The 16,204-nt window shown below is 38.0% G+C and overlaps 1 protein-coding gene across 2 annotated transcripts; it reads left to right on the top strand.

Annotated features, from left to right (window-relative positions):
- The first annotated feature begins 5 nt into the window (after positions 1 to 5).
- CENPN (centromere protein N) lies at positions 6 to 15,572 on the top strand. 2 transcript variants are annotated; one of them, XM_061594556.1, is made up of 11 exons: positions 6 to 248; positions 2,629 to 2,809; positions 3,703 to 3,748; positions 5,064 to 5,123; positions 6,170 to 6,246; positions 6,640 to 6,816; positions 7,180 to 7,281; positions 8,441 to 8,498; positions 9,326 to 9,438; positions 12,451 to 12,580; positions 13,728 to 15,572. In XM_061594556.1, exons 1-11 carry the CDS (start codon positions 199 to 201, stop codon positions 13,838 to 13,840), a joined length of 1,107 nt encoding a protein of 368 aa, XP_061450540.1. In that variant the 5' UTR covers positions 6 to 198; the 3' UTR covers positions 13,841 to 15,572. The 2 variants fall into 2 exon arrangements, with proteins under 2 accessions (XP_061450540.1, XP_061450541.1); XM_061594557.1 differs by lacking the exon at positions 6 to 248 and adding an exon at positions 278 to 350.
- The last annotated feature ends 632 nt before the right edge of the window (positions 15,573 to 16,204 follow it).

The following is a 16,204-nucleotide window of genomic DNA, read 5'->3' as shown; positions in this document are numbered from 1 at the left end:
GAGCCAAAGAACGAAAGCAGGCCTGATAGCAATACGAGAGGAGAGGCGTTAGAGGGCGCGTGGCACCTCTGGGGCGGCGATTGGCTGGGCTGCTGAGAAGGCGGCAGCTGATTGGCTGGTTCAAAGCTGAGTGGACAGTTGGACGACTGCTGCGGATGGCGGGCGCCACGAAGGGATACTGAGGAGAGAAAGGAGGAGATGGCAAAGAGGCGGCGGCAGGACGCCGGAGATCAGAATGACAAGCCCAAGTAAGCTCGGCGTGAAGGGAGGCGTGCACCTGAAGGCTTTCTCTTTCCATCAGAAAGAAGCGGTCACATAACCGTCATTTCGGAGCGCGGCAATATTTTGGAGTACATTTTATTAAGTCTTTTCTCCTTTTTATCCCGCTCTTTCCTCCGAGGTGCTCAGGGCAACGGTACATAGGCCTCCCATTTCGTCCTCACAACAACAGTAACCCTGCGAGGTAGTTTAGGGCCGAGAGGCAAAGTGACTGGCCCAAAGTTGGGGCCAGTGAGAGCTTCGTGGCTGAGTGGGGATTTGAACCCGGGTTACGCCTATTGCCATCTCAGTAGCCGACGTGGTGCCTTCCAGATGTTGCTGGACTCCCATCAGCCCCAGCTTCTACGACCAGTTGTCGGGGGTGATGGGGGTTGTACTCCAAAAGTCTGGAGGGCGCCTTGTTGGCCACCCCTGCAGTATGTAGTACGCTCCACAGCGAAGCGTGAATGATGAGGACATTCCATTTAATTTCCCTTTCCCCATTAGAACAAAGCATAAGAGTGTTTTTGCTGGATCGGACTGAAATCTGTTTAACCCAGCAGTTTCCAACGTAGGCCAGAAGCCAAATGGGTTTCAGGAGATGCACAGCTGGGGCATGATGATGGCTGCAATCCAGAGGAGGCCCTTCTCCCTGTTGCTTGTTTAGCTGTTTGTTTTATCTGCTATACATGTACGTTTGCAAATGTTACAATAAAATTGAAAGGCACCTGTTTGTTTAGAAGAAACTGCAGGGGCTTATTCTCTGCTCCCCTGGGGCAAGATGATCCTTCACAAGCCCCTATGATGGCCCAGGGGTCGCCCCTGGAAGCTGGATGGTGGCAGCTCACCAGTTTGTTTCTCTTTCTTCTCCCAGGGACAAGATGCTTCACTTATGTACAAAAGAGAGGGTCTTCTTTGTGGTGATGCCCCAGTGACGGAACGCCCTTCTGAGGGAGGCCTGCTGGGCACCGTATTGGTTTCTGTGCCTGATCAAAACCTTATTATTGGGCCAAGCATTTTCAGTCATGACATTTTTAGTTGAATGATTTTGTTCCTTTTCATTTTTTTTTATTGTTGATTGCGTTTATAATTTTAACCTTTTTTGTACACTGCCCTGAGATCCAATTTTGGAAACAGAGCAGTTTATAAATATTTTAAATATGAATCCACTTTAGTTTGTCTTTAGTATTTGCTAGACACAGATCCACTTTATATATATTTTTATGTACAAAGCAGTGTTCATAGTTTTTGCTTACCCTCACAACACCCTCGCAACAACCCTATGAGGCAGGATGTGAGAATCACTAGTCAAAGATCACATTCTGAACTTCATGGGTGAATGGGGGATTTGAACTTGGGTCTCCCCAGTCTTAATCTGATATTCTAACCACCTCACAAACACATGATCTGTATGCTTATACATTCCTCAGACATACTGTCCAGAGTTTGACAGATGGTAATAGGGACACATGTTTGTGACAGCTGGGTTCTGCAACACAGATTTACAAATGCTGCAGTACCCCACCTACTTACCCAGATTGGGCATTGCTAAAACTCATTTGCTCTGCATATAGCCTGTTCTGTTCTGGCGTATTCTGAAGCAGCGTGCATTAGTAAAGAGCCAGTGTGATGTAGTCAATGAGTTTGTCAAACAGAGCAAAAGAAGGAAAAGGATTCAGAAAGCATTCAAGAAACTAATCCAAATGGATGGCTTGGGATGTGGGGGACTTCTGCTAATGAGGGCATTTTCTGCATATGCTTGTACCCTTTCTTATTTTGCATGTTTCAAGCATGTCTTCTAACCACTCCCAGAAGTAAATAGGGCCTGACATAAGAAGTTAAATACCCAGGTGGGGAAGGATCTATCTTAATTCTTACATGCATAATAACTTCTAGAGGCAATATAAAGAGTAGAACCTAGTGCCAATCTTTTGTTCAGATCATCCTGAATTCTAGAAATACATAGCTAAAATATAGAGTAATTTCTCTGTCCATCCTTTTAACAACATAATCTTGTAAATCTTAACTACCCTATCCTCATCATCTTTTCAAAACTCCTCAGCCTCAAAAGCTTTAGTCTGTCATTTGTTTGGAAGGTGTTCCAACCCTGTAATTATTTTAAGGTTGTTGGAGGGGTGATATCATTTTGAGTTGAGGTCAGAATTGTATGCAGTATACCAAACATGGGTGCAATGTATATTTACACAGTGGCATTATAATACTTGCCTAAGGGTATGCAGCCTCTTTTATACTAATTCTTAACACTGAATTTACTGTTTTCACTGCTGCTGCACACCTTACACACCTAAATGTGTAACATATCCTAAAATGTAATCCCTTGAAAAATATAATCCCTATTTTATTTTGAAGGGTCTTCATTATGGATGAGACAGTAGCTGAATACATTAGGAGAACTGTGCTACGGATCCCACGTTCAGAAATAGCAAAAATGCTGGCTACATGGGGGTTTCTGTCTGAGATACAGCTCCAGTCTTTAAACATCCATCAGATAAAAGAAAATGTGTCCCAAGAAGTAGTTCAACTCTGTGAGGTGAGAAAAGCGTTGGAAAGATTATTGTAAAATTTGAACAAATTTATTGGTATTTGCATAAAATATATTCTTGTGACATAAGTCTCTTTGATATTTATTGTGGTAAATAAAGGGCAGCATACATGTTGTTCCTAGACAGTCATTCGTCTAGGCTGTGACCAGACCTGCTGAACTTCAGCAAGGCAGTGCCTCATGGCTTCAGACTTTAGGACATTCTCTCTCTGGGAATCTGATGCTGAGTAGCAGATCCATTGTTTGACTATACAGTAGGGCCCTGCTTATACGGCGGGTTCCGTTCCGGACCCTTGCCGTAAAGCGGAAATCACCATAAAGCGGAACCCCATTGACTTTAATGGGGCGTGTTGCACGAAAATGACACAAAAATGACGCAAAATTGGCTTTAAAAGAGGGGAGGAAAGCCGCCGCATTAGCGGAACACCGGGAAGTGGAGCGCCGGGAAGCGGGGCCCTCCTGTATACCTATGTTATATTTATATTTCAATATTACATATATATTTGTATGTACCGTACCTCTACCTCTAGTGCAGAGAAGAGATATGTGTGAGCAAATGAAAATCTCTTCCTGAACCTAGTCTTGGGAATGGGAGGTAGTTCCTAAATGAAGCTCACAAACCATGGTTTACCATGAATGAGTAGTGTGCTGGTGCACTCTGCTCATTTGCATCTGCTCATTTCCCTGTGCAACACCAGGACGAAACAAGCCAGAGCACTAGAATACTGCTAGGTATGAACTAACACACATTGATTGAATAGTGTGCACCAGCACATTCACAAAAAGCCATAGTTTATTTTAGACCACGGCTTATTACATTCAAACTCAGCCAATATAGTACAGTGTAACTTTGTTCATGGATTGTTCATATTTTTTTGAAGGAAAATTGTGCAACTATCAAGCATGCAGCAAATCTAGACATAATTTGTAAGTAAATGCTTATATATATATATATGTGTGTGTGTGTGTGTGTATATGTATTGTTATTAGCCACAAAAAAATCTTAAGAATTACTTTTTAAGTAATACAAGATAGCAGATCACTCCTACTTCCTCTAAATCAATCATACTGTTTTCATTACACAGTGGTACTAGGTCTGGTTGCCTATGTGCTGTCTTGGGAAGGGAATAGTCCTTTCCAACCCATTGCCAGTAATCATATGTATCAAGTGAACATTCCCAAGGCAAGTAGTTACTTCTAGGCAAAGATTTCATTTCTATGCAGTACATGGTATAAACGTAGCTTGAATTTCATTTATAACAAGATAAGGAAATGCTCTTTTCAGCCTTATCCTCTGATTGTTTATTTACAATTGGGCTTACTCCCACATAAATGTACATAGGATCACAGTACTATTGATTTGCATTTTAATTAACTCGCTAACTAAATGCAAGTTTGAATGTGTCAAACTTAAATTTTATTCCTTTGTGGTCTTAAATTGATAGAGTACTTTAGTAAATGTTCACATTGCTGTTATTTATAGTGGACCTTGTAAGAGGTTTGTTATAAATGAAATCCTGTTTTCAATAAGACAGAGATGACTAACTAGTCACTTGCCAGCTGGATTTGGACCCTAAAGCAATTTTGGCTGTGAATAGCCCTATGCAAATATATTGGGATGATATAAAAATTTGCTAACAATTTTACTTGTTAGGAAAGTAAATTGTAGCTGCGTGAAGGTGAAGCAAAGTGAGAGTGGTTGCGCACACTATGGTTTAGTAAACCAAAGTTTATGATTTTCCATTATGTGTGAATGAGGCTAATGAGAATAGTATGTATCTGTACTATGTCTTATACAGTTGCCATATTTTTGTGATGGCAAAAGACCACAGTAATTCTGCTGTTTGAACAAATCTTTCAGAAATACATTGGTTTCCCCCACCCTCTATTCCTCTCCACTCCCACAAAATCCGCTATTGTTAATATTTAAAAACACATCTCTATCCCTGTAAAGCTCTTAACTGCTAGATGGCACCAGCGTTATTGCATAGAACCTAATAATTTATAAAAAGGGTGAGCAGTGAATAGAGTTCTGCTTCCAAGAATACAAAACGTAGCCAACCTTTTTGTAACAAACAGCAAAACTGTTGTCTAATCAGCAAGGGGATACAGCTGAAATATGAAGTTCCTGGATTTTGTAGGCAAGAGTTGCTAGTTCATAATAACAATCTCAGACTTTTGATCATGTTAACAAGCACTTAATTTGTTGCAATGCTATTTACTATAAAACATTTTCCCTCAGACAACTACACTTACAGAGACAAAAAGCTTTGGACAGTTTATCAAATGACTAGAGAAGCAGGTCAGTGTTCATAGTTATCTAAAACATTATATAAAAGCATGATATAAGCAACTGAAATACCCATTTCTATGCAGCTGAAGATAGTAAAATTAAATTTCTCATGTTGGAATTATAGTAGAAAGTATTACCTGCTACTGTTTCAAAACTTAACTTCTGCTTATAATAGATGGTTTGCTCTTAACTGTGGTAATCATGACTTTTCTTTTTAAATAAGTACTTAACCATTAACCAAACTGATTCCTGTTTTAACATCTAGTTAATATTAACAAATATTAAAGGGGATATCGCTGTTAAGTGTTATATAATAACATTGTCCACGGGCTATATTGCATCCTCACAAGGTCGCTTTAAAGCAGCCCATTATGTGACCTATCTTATAAAACATGAAACTTGCTGGAAATCTTCAAGGCCTTGCTGATTTTATTTGTGGACCGTTAAAGCTCAGGTTTGTTTTTTTAAAAAATAAAAATGGTGGCTATATATAGGCCAAGATATACTCCTAAAATATTTTGCCATCAAATAAGCAGAGCACTATAACAAAGGGGGGGGTGGATCCACCACCATATCTGAAGCCCTGCCAGTTCAGCTTGCCCTGAGAAAGAGCAGTTCCCTCAACTATCTTTTACCACTGCCATTCCATCAGGCTATTGAAGAAGCAGAGTGATGGCACTGTAGGACCTCTCTGAGCTCTGCTGAAAGACCAGCAACTTTTGGCTCCTCCTCTCTTTGAACTCCTTTCATTCCAGCTGGTCATTACAAGAACTAAATAACTAAAAAACAATGCCCAAGTCCTATTTCTTTCCTCCCAATCCCTTTTCCTTTTGTTTCTATAGTTTTTACAGCCTGTACAATCCTGAGGATTGTGTCTGTAAAATACAATTGTAACCCTGATGGAAGCCCCTCTTAGAATCTTCTTTTGACTGAAGAGCAGAATAAACATTCTTAAAAATAAGAAACTGCTTTGCCTTTTTTATATAACTGAAGTAAAATAATACAAATTATGTCTGAAATTAAGCAAATTTTAATAGGGTGTATTTTTTTGACAGGTGATGAAAGTGACTTTTTTGACTTGGCAAATTTCAAAAAGAAGTTTAAAAGAGGACTTCAGTCAGCTCTGAAAAATGTAAGAATAAATAATGCAAATGCATAGAATTCTCTGAAATATTTTGTTTGTTATCCTATATTAAAATAATTTAAATCTATAGCAATTTGAAACTACTAGGTAAGATTTCTGCCTATTTATCAGTGATCCTTATTTTTTTATTCTTGGTGATGAGTAGATGTTAACATCACATTGGGGAAGGTGATCAGATATAATTCATAGCTCATTACTCCTTTGTATAGCCTATAGAAACTATTGTGTTAAAGTAGTTTGCAATATGTTTGCTTTCTCTTGTAATATACTTGTAAGAAACAAGCATGTCTCAGCCTTCAGGTGCAGCATATTCACTGCTTTGGGTGCTTGCTTCTGCACCTAGACTGCAATGTCGATTTTCCTTCCTTTTTTTTTAATCAGGTAACTATCAGCTTTAAAGAATTTGAAGACAATGCCATTTGGATTCGAATTGCATGGGGAACACAGTGTACAAAACCAAACCAATACAAGCCATCCTATGTTGTCTACCATTCACAGACTCCCTATGTCTTCATATCCAACTCTATATATAGGAGCTGCATACAATTGCTTTGTCAGGTAAATACATTATGTCTTGTAAAGATTGATCTTTCTGTCATCTTCAAAGTAATTTCTAAACTTAGACAGGGAGAATGAATGACTGAACAGTGGAAATTACTGTTCAATTATATGATATTCTGCAGAGATGTATGATCTGCAAATGTAAATATAAAATTATAATTTTAATGTTCTCTGTTTATGTTTTTATATGGAATGTATTTGTGTTTTGTTGTATGTCGCCCAGAGTGGCAGATTAATCTCTGCCAGATGGGCATCTAACAAATCTAATAAATAAATAAATAAATAATAATAATTCTAAAGAAAAATAGAGCCACCATCTTTCAACTTCTACTAAACAATTGCCTCCATTTTCAATTGAAGGCCCTGTTGGTTGCTACCAGTTACAATGATATCCATGAAATGGACCTCCGAAGTCGTTGTTTAGACTCCCTTAAAGATATTGTACTTAAGCGGTATAGCAAGGTGAGTTACTTAACTACTCTAAGTCAAATCTTGGGTTGTTTATTTTTGGCCTGTCTCTAAAATTTGCAGGAGGTAGGAAAATTGTCATCTTTCATGAGTTCACATACAGTACCAATGAGTTGGACAGATAAATGTAACATGGGACAGAATTTGTTTCCCACTTTCTGCTTTTAGATGCATCATTGAATTTCTATGATTTCTTGCTGATGTTACTTAACGTCAAAACATGCCAGTGGAGCAACTGAGTTGGTTCACATGACATGCTAAACCAAACCTTGCAGCCATGTTGCTCCTCCTTGGTCCTTTTTGCTGTTGTGCTAAGCCAAGGTTTGGCTTAGCGTGTCATCCAAAGCGGGACTTATGGTTAAACTCTCTGCCCAGTAACCGCAAACTGTAGCCAAGGTTTGGTCTTGGCTACAGCTTGTGAATAGTGAAGAGAGAGTTTGGCAAAAAAAAAAAAAAAAGACTGGGGAGGAGCAAAATAGCTGTGAGTGCCATTCCAGGAATATGCATGTTTACACAGTCTTGCTAAGGCAAGGTTTGGCATAGTGTGCTCTGTTAACCGGGCCACTGCAAGCATGCACTTTCCATTTCTGAATAGCAGCTCAGTTTAGACTAAAGAAATGTGTATGTAACCAAGAAGTGTTCCTCTAACAACTTAGATCATTACTGGTTCCCTTTTGCTGTTAAATAGGAGAGGATATATTTCAGAACATTTCCTAAAATATACTTAGCCCGCTTTTGCACATTTTGGTAAGCTATGTCTTGCCGCGCATGAGCTGATCATGCCTACCTTGCTCCTATGAGCACTGGTAAGGAAAAAAAATCCCTGACTTAGTCTATTGTCCAAACCAAGGTTTGTAGTTTGTTTTGCTCTAAACAAACCACAATAATAAGTTGAGGTTTCTAATGCAAATCTGAGATTGTGGTTTAGTAATGTTAAACCAGGGACTGTGACTTGTTTCCTACATGCACTAGCAGGAATGAGCAAAACAGCCCAGATGGACGCGTTCATGATAAAACATATTTAATGGTTTACCATGGCATTCAAACTGGCCTCAGTCAGTGAACTCGGAATAGTTTCCAACAATTGCTCATTATAAATGAAAATACGCTAACATAACATTCTGTTATTCTTTTCTCTCCGCCCCCTTCCCAGAGCTTTCAAACCGATCATCCACGACCTCTACAAGAAAGAAACAGCACTCTGGAAAGAGGTATCTGTTATTTATTAAAATTTATATACCACTTGATTATAAAACACTTCTAAGCAGTTTACAAAAAACATTATCAATAAAAGTTAAAAACAAGTAATTAAAAACATTTTAAAATTAAAAACAGCAACAGACAAAAAAATTAAAACACATTAGCATCTATGCAGGTTTGCCTAAATAAACCAGTTTTAAGTATGCCCCCAAAAGAATACAGCGATGATGCCTGCGTAATGTTAATAGGCAGGGAGTTCCAAATAGTTGGTGCTGCCACACTAGAATGATTTCTTACAAGTGTGGAATGGATATTATGTAGCATCCGTGGCTATCTTGGTTTTAACCTCTATAGCAAAACAGTTTCTTTAGATAATAAGAATTCTGGCTGTTGCTGAAGGTACGGAGGACCACACTTGTCACACGGCCGTCTATTTTGGGTTGCTTATATCTTCTGTGTACCTGCACAGCATGAAGTTGTGTCATTTGTACACTGCTTGGAGATAAATCTCTTCAATTAAATAAAGAAATTTCTATAAGCTCATCAAGCAATGGCCAGTATATTTGTCAGCCAGCACATAGGTACAAGTTTATAACTTTCTCTGGTGCTAGCTTGTTCACTTTTCATAAGACGGTTATGGGGTTAATGGATCGCAGGAGTACAGTGCAGCTCAGAATTAGGCAATACTTAAAGTACATTGACCCCAGTGGATTGAGAGTGCATGTCTTTGTCTGTGTTGCATCATGGCCTTTGAGTCTTTAGAATTCTGTTCAGATCTGGATGTCACTTTGAAAAGGATATATTTTACATGAAATTTTATATGGTTCTGTGCTTTCAGTGGATCCAAGGATAATTCAGGAAGATAAACTTAAAAAGGAGAGAATTCAGAGAATTAATCAGGAAGCCTTTGGTGATGGTCCTCAGCCAAAACTAGAATTTGCACAATATAAGGTAAAGTTACATTTAATTCATATTTCTGCTGACGGGGAATTTTGTAGTTTGTTGGACTGAGGGTCCTTGAGGGAACCGAACACAGGCTTGACGCAAAAAGGTAGGCCTTTACTGGATGACGAGCATACACTTGATCAGTCTCCCTCTGCGTGATTGGAGAACTGCCACATGGTACTGCTTGCCTAGACTTTTTATACAATTCAGGATGAAGAAATTAGCATTAACGAATCAGGAGTTTACACATCAGTATTACATAGGTATTACAGTATTGCATAGACATTGCATTGGCATTGCATTACGTTCTAGTCAGTTTGGTAAAGTTCAGAACTTCACATACGAGTACATGAGCTGAGTACTCCCACTATTGAGCTAAGCCTTTTAGCGATTGCAATTCTTCCTACATCTTGGAGATACCAAGATGTTCAGCACAGTGTTCTACGTTACCTTATATTTTTAGAGTTCAAGCTGTGCCAAGCATTTCATGCATTTTAGCTTAGCAGGCAGGAGAAGACAGTACATCAAGGAAAGGATTTTTAGATGACTGCTACACTATTAGAAATATTATAACCTTATAATTCCCAAAGAATATATTTTTATTTACTGTTTGAATATAAGAATTCTCCATCACTGCAATACAGATAATAGGCACTTACAAAGTATGCATAGAATTATTTTTTGCACAAAATGCTATCTTGGGAGCAACATTTTGTCAATTAACTATGTAGATTTAGTTGATTAATACCATTTGCTCAGCTGAAAAAGGTGCTTCTAAGAAGATTAAGCAAAACATTTTAAAAACAAGAACTTGTTAAGCTTGGTCTTAAGCACCATCTCAGTGGAGGTTTTCCCACCTTTTCTCTCATATAGGAAGGAATGTGTCTTCTAAGATGTGTGTGCATCATCTCAAAACAAGTATTCATTTCATACATACATTTAATCTATTAACAGTTCAGCCCTATACGTTTACTCAGTAGTAGATTCCCATGTTCAGTGTGATATATTTCCCATGAAAGTGTGCATAGGATTGCAGCCTAAAACTCATACAATTAATTGACTAAGGTTTCTTTTTCCATGGGAGTCCTGTAATTTTCTAAAGATAAGCCAACTGTCAGAGTCAGTTTCAATGCTCTAATTGCAAGAGTATTGATTTGTTTCAGTTGTGCATGAGTTCCCTCTAATAAGAGCTTCAACATGTAGCATTCTTGAGATACAGTCTAAAACCGTGGGCTTAGTGGTGCTTCTCCATTTTCTTTTATTAAAGGAACTATTACACACGCACATATAAAATGGAGATTTTCCATTGTGCATGTAGAGCATTCCCCTCACACAGAAGACAGTGAAATTCCATCTGCATTGTAACTGCTGAGTCATGGCCTTGAAATTTAAAGTATCTTTCTCAGTTTGCTACTATGCCAAATTGATGGGCTGTGACTGAAGTCACTTCTACGCTTTCTTAATGGAACCATCACTGTAGGAATACTGAGTCAATAAATTAGAATATATAACTTACTGCAATGAGGGTAACAATCAAAACTGCAGCAGATATGTTGATGGGAGGGTTAAACATGAATGAGGACATGTTAGTCCTTGTTGCCTATCTGCCACTGGGGGGCACTCTGATATTTTTAATGCACATTTCTTGAACCTGTTTTCTTTAATGCCAGTAATAACTTAAGGTTCAGAGGGTATGAATAAATATTTACAGTGTATGAAAATGAACATAACATGTCTAGAGGATAGCATTTCACTGTATACACGTTACTTTTAAAACAAAAAGTAGACTTCAGAGGAAATGCAAAGAAATACTGTTCCAACATCCCTCTCCTTGCACTGTACTTCAAAGTGTGAAATCAAACCAAAGTAAAAGAAATACACACATAGAGGATGAGGTAAAAATAGTGGCCAGAATTTTATTCTTATACAAGCACAGAGATACTAACTTTGGTCAATTTCAGCTTTCATTACATTTCACAAGAGAAAATTGTTTACTTGTTAAATGTTTGCATGATATAAATGAGATTACTGAATAACATTTTTAACTTTGTGAATGTAATGTATTCTCATATATATACTATTATATTTTATTATTTATATAAGGGTAACAACCAGTGATGTCTGCCTGCTTGTGCAACAGGACTTCTGTTTTTCCTTTTGCCCTGAAGCTCCCCCTTTACCCCCAAAATGTGCTCTGGAGCTGCCTCAACCCTCTGAAGCAAATTTTGGGGGCATGGCGTAGGAGAAGCTCCATTATATAAACAGATGCCCACTCACACCCCATTGCATCTCACCCAGTGGTATTTATATACCACTTTTCAGGCATGACACTTTTCACAAACAAGTTACATAAATAAATGTAAATAAATACATTATTGTATAAGGTTATAGAAAACAGCTGTTTACATTGAAGAAGCTGTTTCTTGTTCTCCACCCCCTGAAGGCAAGAGAGGTCTTCAGAAGCCCCTGTGGTCACAGTGGTGGGAGAGAGGGGATCACCAAGGGGAGCTGGATAGTGGCAGCTAACCAAGTTCTCCTCAGGACAAGATAGATAAATATATAGGGTGGTATTCAATGCTTGTCCTACTCAAAGTTGACACCCTGAAGTTAATAGAAATGATTGACTTAGATTTACTAGTTTCAGTGGCTCTGCTCTGAGTAGGACTAGCATTGAGTAGTTGAATACAACCCACAGCAAGAGAACCTAGGTGCTTTGAAAACAATAGGACTGTAAAATATAAAAAACTTGGCAAGTTTATTTGTATAAGTCTTTGACACTAAAGAAAATCTATAAAGCTCTTCTAAAAGGAAGTATTAGAGAGGATAATTCTAATTCTGAAAGCAGAGAATTAATAACCAGCATATCATTTTAAGCCAAGACCCAGAGTGTCATAATCTGTTGGCTAATAATTAAGCGGAGTAATTTGAGCACTTTCAACTGTAAAACTGATTATTTGGTTTGTTTTATACAATGAAGAGCATTTTTTTTACCAACCCATTTATTGTTTTGGCTTACAGCTTGAGACAGCATTCAGAAATGAACAAGAACAAGAAAAGGGCATCTTGAGAAATAAAGAACCATTTAGATGTATGGTGAAGTTTTCTAGTCCTCATCTTTTAGAATCGCTGAAGTCACTCGCACCTGCTGGTAAGTATTCCACTGTCTGAGAATGAACACCTAAGCAATTACTACATAGTTTTTATTTTATTTTTATTTTTTTATTTTATTAAATTTCTATACCGCCCCATAGCCGAAGCTCTCTGGGCGGTGCACTACAGTCAAACATAAAAGTACAATAGGTCACATATAAACAAATTTAAAACAGTTATCTGTATGGATAAGCAGTCATAGAAGCAGTGGTTCAAGGGTCCTTGTGTAGTGCTTTGTGTTGTCCAATTCAACAACACCAATGGCAAACTTGTTTGTAAATTCTCCATGTTTAAATATTGGTTTGGAATTTTAATGACATCTTCTTGTCAACAACTGACAAAATATGCTCTACTTGTCAGCAACTAAGTGCCAAGATCTGAATTGAGCTATACTGGCTGTGCCATAAGTCAAGATGCAGGCAAATGATTTCTTAACTCCTTTCAAAGCCCTTTAGGCACTTGAGTTCTATTGCTTGACTCTCACAAGGGAGTGAGCAGCTGAAGTGTATCATTCATGCAGAACCGTCTGTTGCTGTTCATTCTGGAGCGAAGGGGGTTAAAGAACCCTATGCCTGTGTTGGGAGAAGGCAATAAATGATGGGGGAGAAGGTTCAGGAATTATGCTAGAAGGGGCAACTGAAAAGACGTCAGGGGCTGAATTTAACTCATGGTCCTCTAGTGTGGGAGAGGGAACTATTGGCCCAGTCAGCATGGCCAATTATGGGAGTTGTAGACCAGCAACATCTGGAGAGCCATAGGTTCCCCAGCCCAGCTCTAGTGCTTTCATGCACTGACCTCACCTTGCTGGAAATCATCCAGAGCTCTATAACAGACAGTTTGAAAAAAAGTTACTAAAACCCTTAGAGCCAAATCTAAATGTTGGCTTTGGAAGACTGGAGGCCTAATGACTAACCATGTAGAACTTAGTCTATCTTTGTATATATACATAGTGCAAAATACTGATGAGCAGAGGATTACAGACTGTTATAGTAATGCAGAATAAAATGCAAATGCATATACCAGATGAACAGCTGTGTTAGTAAAAATCATGGTTCTGTGACATTTAAAGACAAGTGCTACCAAACCGTGTTGTTCTTTGGGCAGTTGTGCTTGCAGTGGTTCTAACTGTTTTCTTCTCATTCTAGGGATGGCAGATGCTCCCCTTTCACCATTACTTACTTGCATCACCCAAAAAGCTAGGAACTATTTTAAAATTAGTGAGAAAAAAAGTGCACTTTCACAAAGCTTTGCATGCTAATGGCATTTTTAAAGTAGATGAAGGGACCAATTACTGTATATCTCCTCTGATTATTTGTTTCTCTTCAGCAAAATAAAATATGGAATCTGCTCCCCTGAGCTTGCTAAGTTCATCAAAGTACAGTATAACAAGAAAAAATAACATATTGGCAGGATAGCTGATGTGACCTGTTGACAAGAGTCTGTACTTCCTGTACAATAAGCAGGTGAACTTTTCTTTGGCTGTGCACAGTATTAACAGAAGACAGCTCACTGTGGCAAGCCGTATGATAAAGGTTTTGCAAAGTGAGCAAGTGACTGAAGTTAGACATTGTGGTATTATCTTTAGAGTGCTTGATTGTTTAAGCACAGGATGGCATTAGGCAACTTGTAAAAATTCTTATTTTATTAAAATGGTATTAAAATTTAATAAATATAACACTGTAAAGTTAAGTAGTTTTTAAAATATTTTAGCAAATAGCTGTGTGATTAAATTAAATAAATTTATTAAATTAATGAATGCTGATTAGTGCTTGTGTCCCAATTTTTTCACAAGAGTAAATAACAAAACTTATATTTTATAGCATTACTAATTCCAGAAGAACTGGAATTAGTAATGCCTTCCCTTGAACACTATCCCTATTACTCAGAGGAAGGGGGTTAAAAATGTTTATTCTTTTAAAACGTTTTAATAAACTATCCCTATTACTCACATGTTCTTACCCCAAAATGTAGTCATCAGCAGTGAGGCAGATATGACACATAGAAAACTCAGGCTGTGGGTAATGAGGGAAATTTTGAAATAGCCACCCCAAATAACAAAATACTAACCCTGATTCAAGCACTGCAAAGTCTGAGCATGTAATTGGCCCTATTATACTGGCAGTATCTGCTTTAAATCTGGCATTTGTGCCTTTGCTGAATTAGAATCCAATTTCCAAAGAAGGTTGGGAGACAATAGATAGTATCCAACTATAGGTCAGAGTAAACCCTTCTACTCTGAATAAGTCTAGCATTGAATACCACCCAACATATTTTGGAGAATGAAAGATTTATTTACTACAGATGTGAAATCAGCACTTTGAATTTTAAAAAGTAAACACTGATGCCAATAAGTGCATAATCCAACTAGTGAAGCTATTTCCTCTTCTTTAATATAAGGGTAGAGACACATTTACTGTTCTGCTGGTTCCAGTGCACTTCCACCTCTTTTTTCTGAAAATGGGGGCACACGCTAGTCAACCCCTGCCCCTTTTTACTGTAAAACCTGGTGTGATCAGCTCAAGTGCATTTTTTTAATTCGCTTGAGACAGACTTTGCAACTGATCGGCAGATCAACCTGTTGCCCCTCCAGGTGTGGCCAATGGAAACGCTTTGCTGTAGGCGACTAGTGTGCTCATAGCCTCAGCTTGTTTTAGATTGGCTCCTTCTATTCTTGTATGCTACCCTAAGCCTAATTGTGGAAGTTTGTTCCTGTGAAATCACTTGGATTTACTTGTCTATACATTTACATAGGGTTAGTGTCAAACCACATTGAGAGGAACAGGCTGCAAAAATGGAAGTTGGGCATTTAAGACTGGAAGTTAACTGTATAGATGTTTTTAACTTAAATACATACTTTTCTCTAAAATCTTAACTGTTTATTGCATTATATGTGTTTTGAAATCCATGACATATGAACAATATTTTAGATATCCTTTGCACTGGGATTTTTCATATGCTTCAGTCCTCTCTTTTTGACAATACGTATTGCTGTGGAAAAATTTTTATAAATTGTTTGTTACTTTTTTTGCATTTTGTAAGTATAAATAAAAACTTTCTTTGTAAAAGTGTGTTTTGCTTAATTATTATTTATTTCATTGTCAGGACAGCATTTTATCCTCAAAATAACTCTTTGAAACAGGTTAGGCTGAGAGATGGTGACAACTGCAAGGTGACCCATGAGCTTTACAATGCAATCTTACTCTACTCAGAAGTAAAGCCCTGTTGCATTCAGTGGTGTATAAGACTGCAGCCTGAAATGCTTAAATGCTCTAACCAAGTAAAAGAGTGCCTTGTGTCACTTTTAAAAAGTGTCAGATTTATTACAGCACAAACTAAACTGACTACTTCAGATCCAAGAAATGTGTCAGTCAGCAAGTACTGTATGTATCTATATCGGTAATGTAACCAGAAGCTGGATGGAAATTAAAAGTGTTAGGCTGCACTCTTATCGAGCATAAACTCCACTGAACACGGTTAGACTAACTCACAAGTAAACATGCATATATGATTCTGCTGTTTTTGCTGCAGCAGACTAACATTGTTAACGCTCTAGAAATGCCGTATTTTTTGTAAATTACAAAGTGAATGTGGCTTTCTGCCAGTATTCCTCATGATACTACTT

This window comes from Rhineura floridana, chromosome 13 (genome assembly GCF_030035675.1).
Source record: "Rhineura floridana isolate rRhiFlo1 chromosome 13, rRhiFlo1.hap2, whole genome shotgun sequence".
NCBI lineage: Eukaryota > Metazoa > Chordata > Lepidosauria > Squamata > Rhineuridae > Rhineura > Rhineura floridana.
The sequence above is the reverse complement of the archived record's forward strand: the minus strand, read 5'-3'. Positions and strand labels throughout refer to the sequence as shown.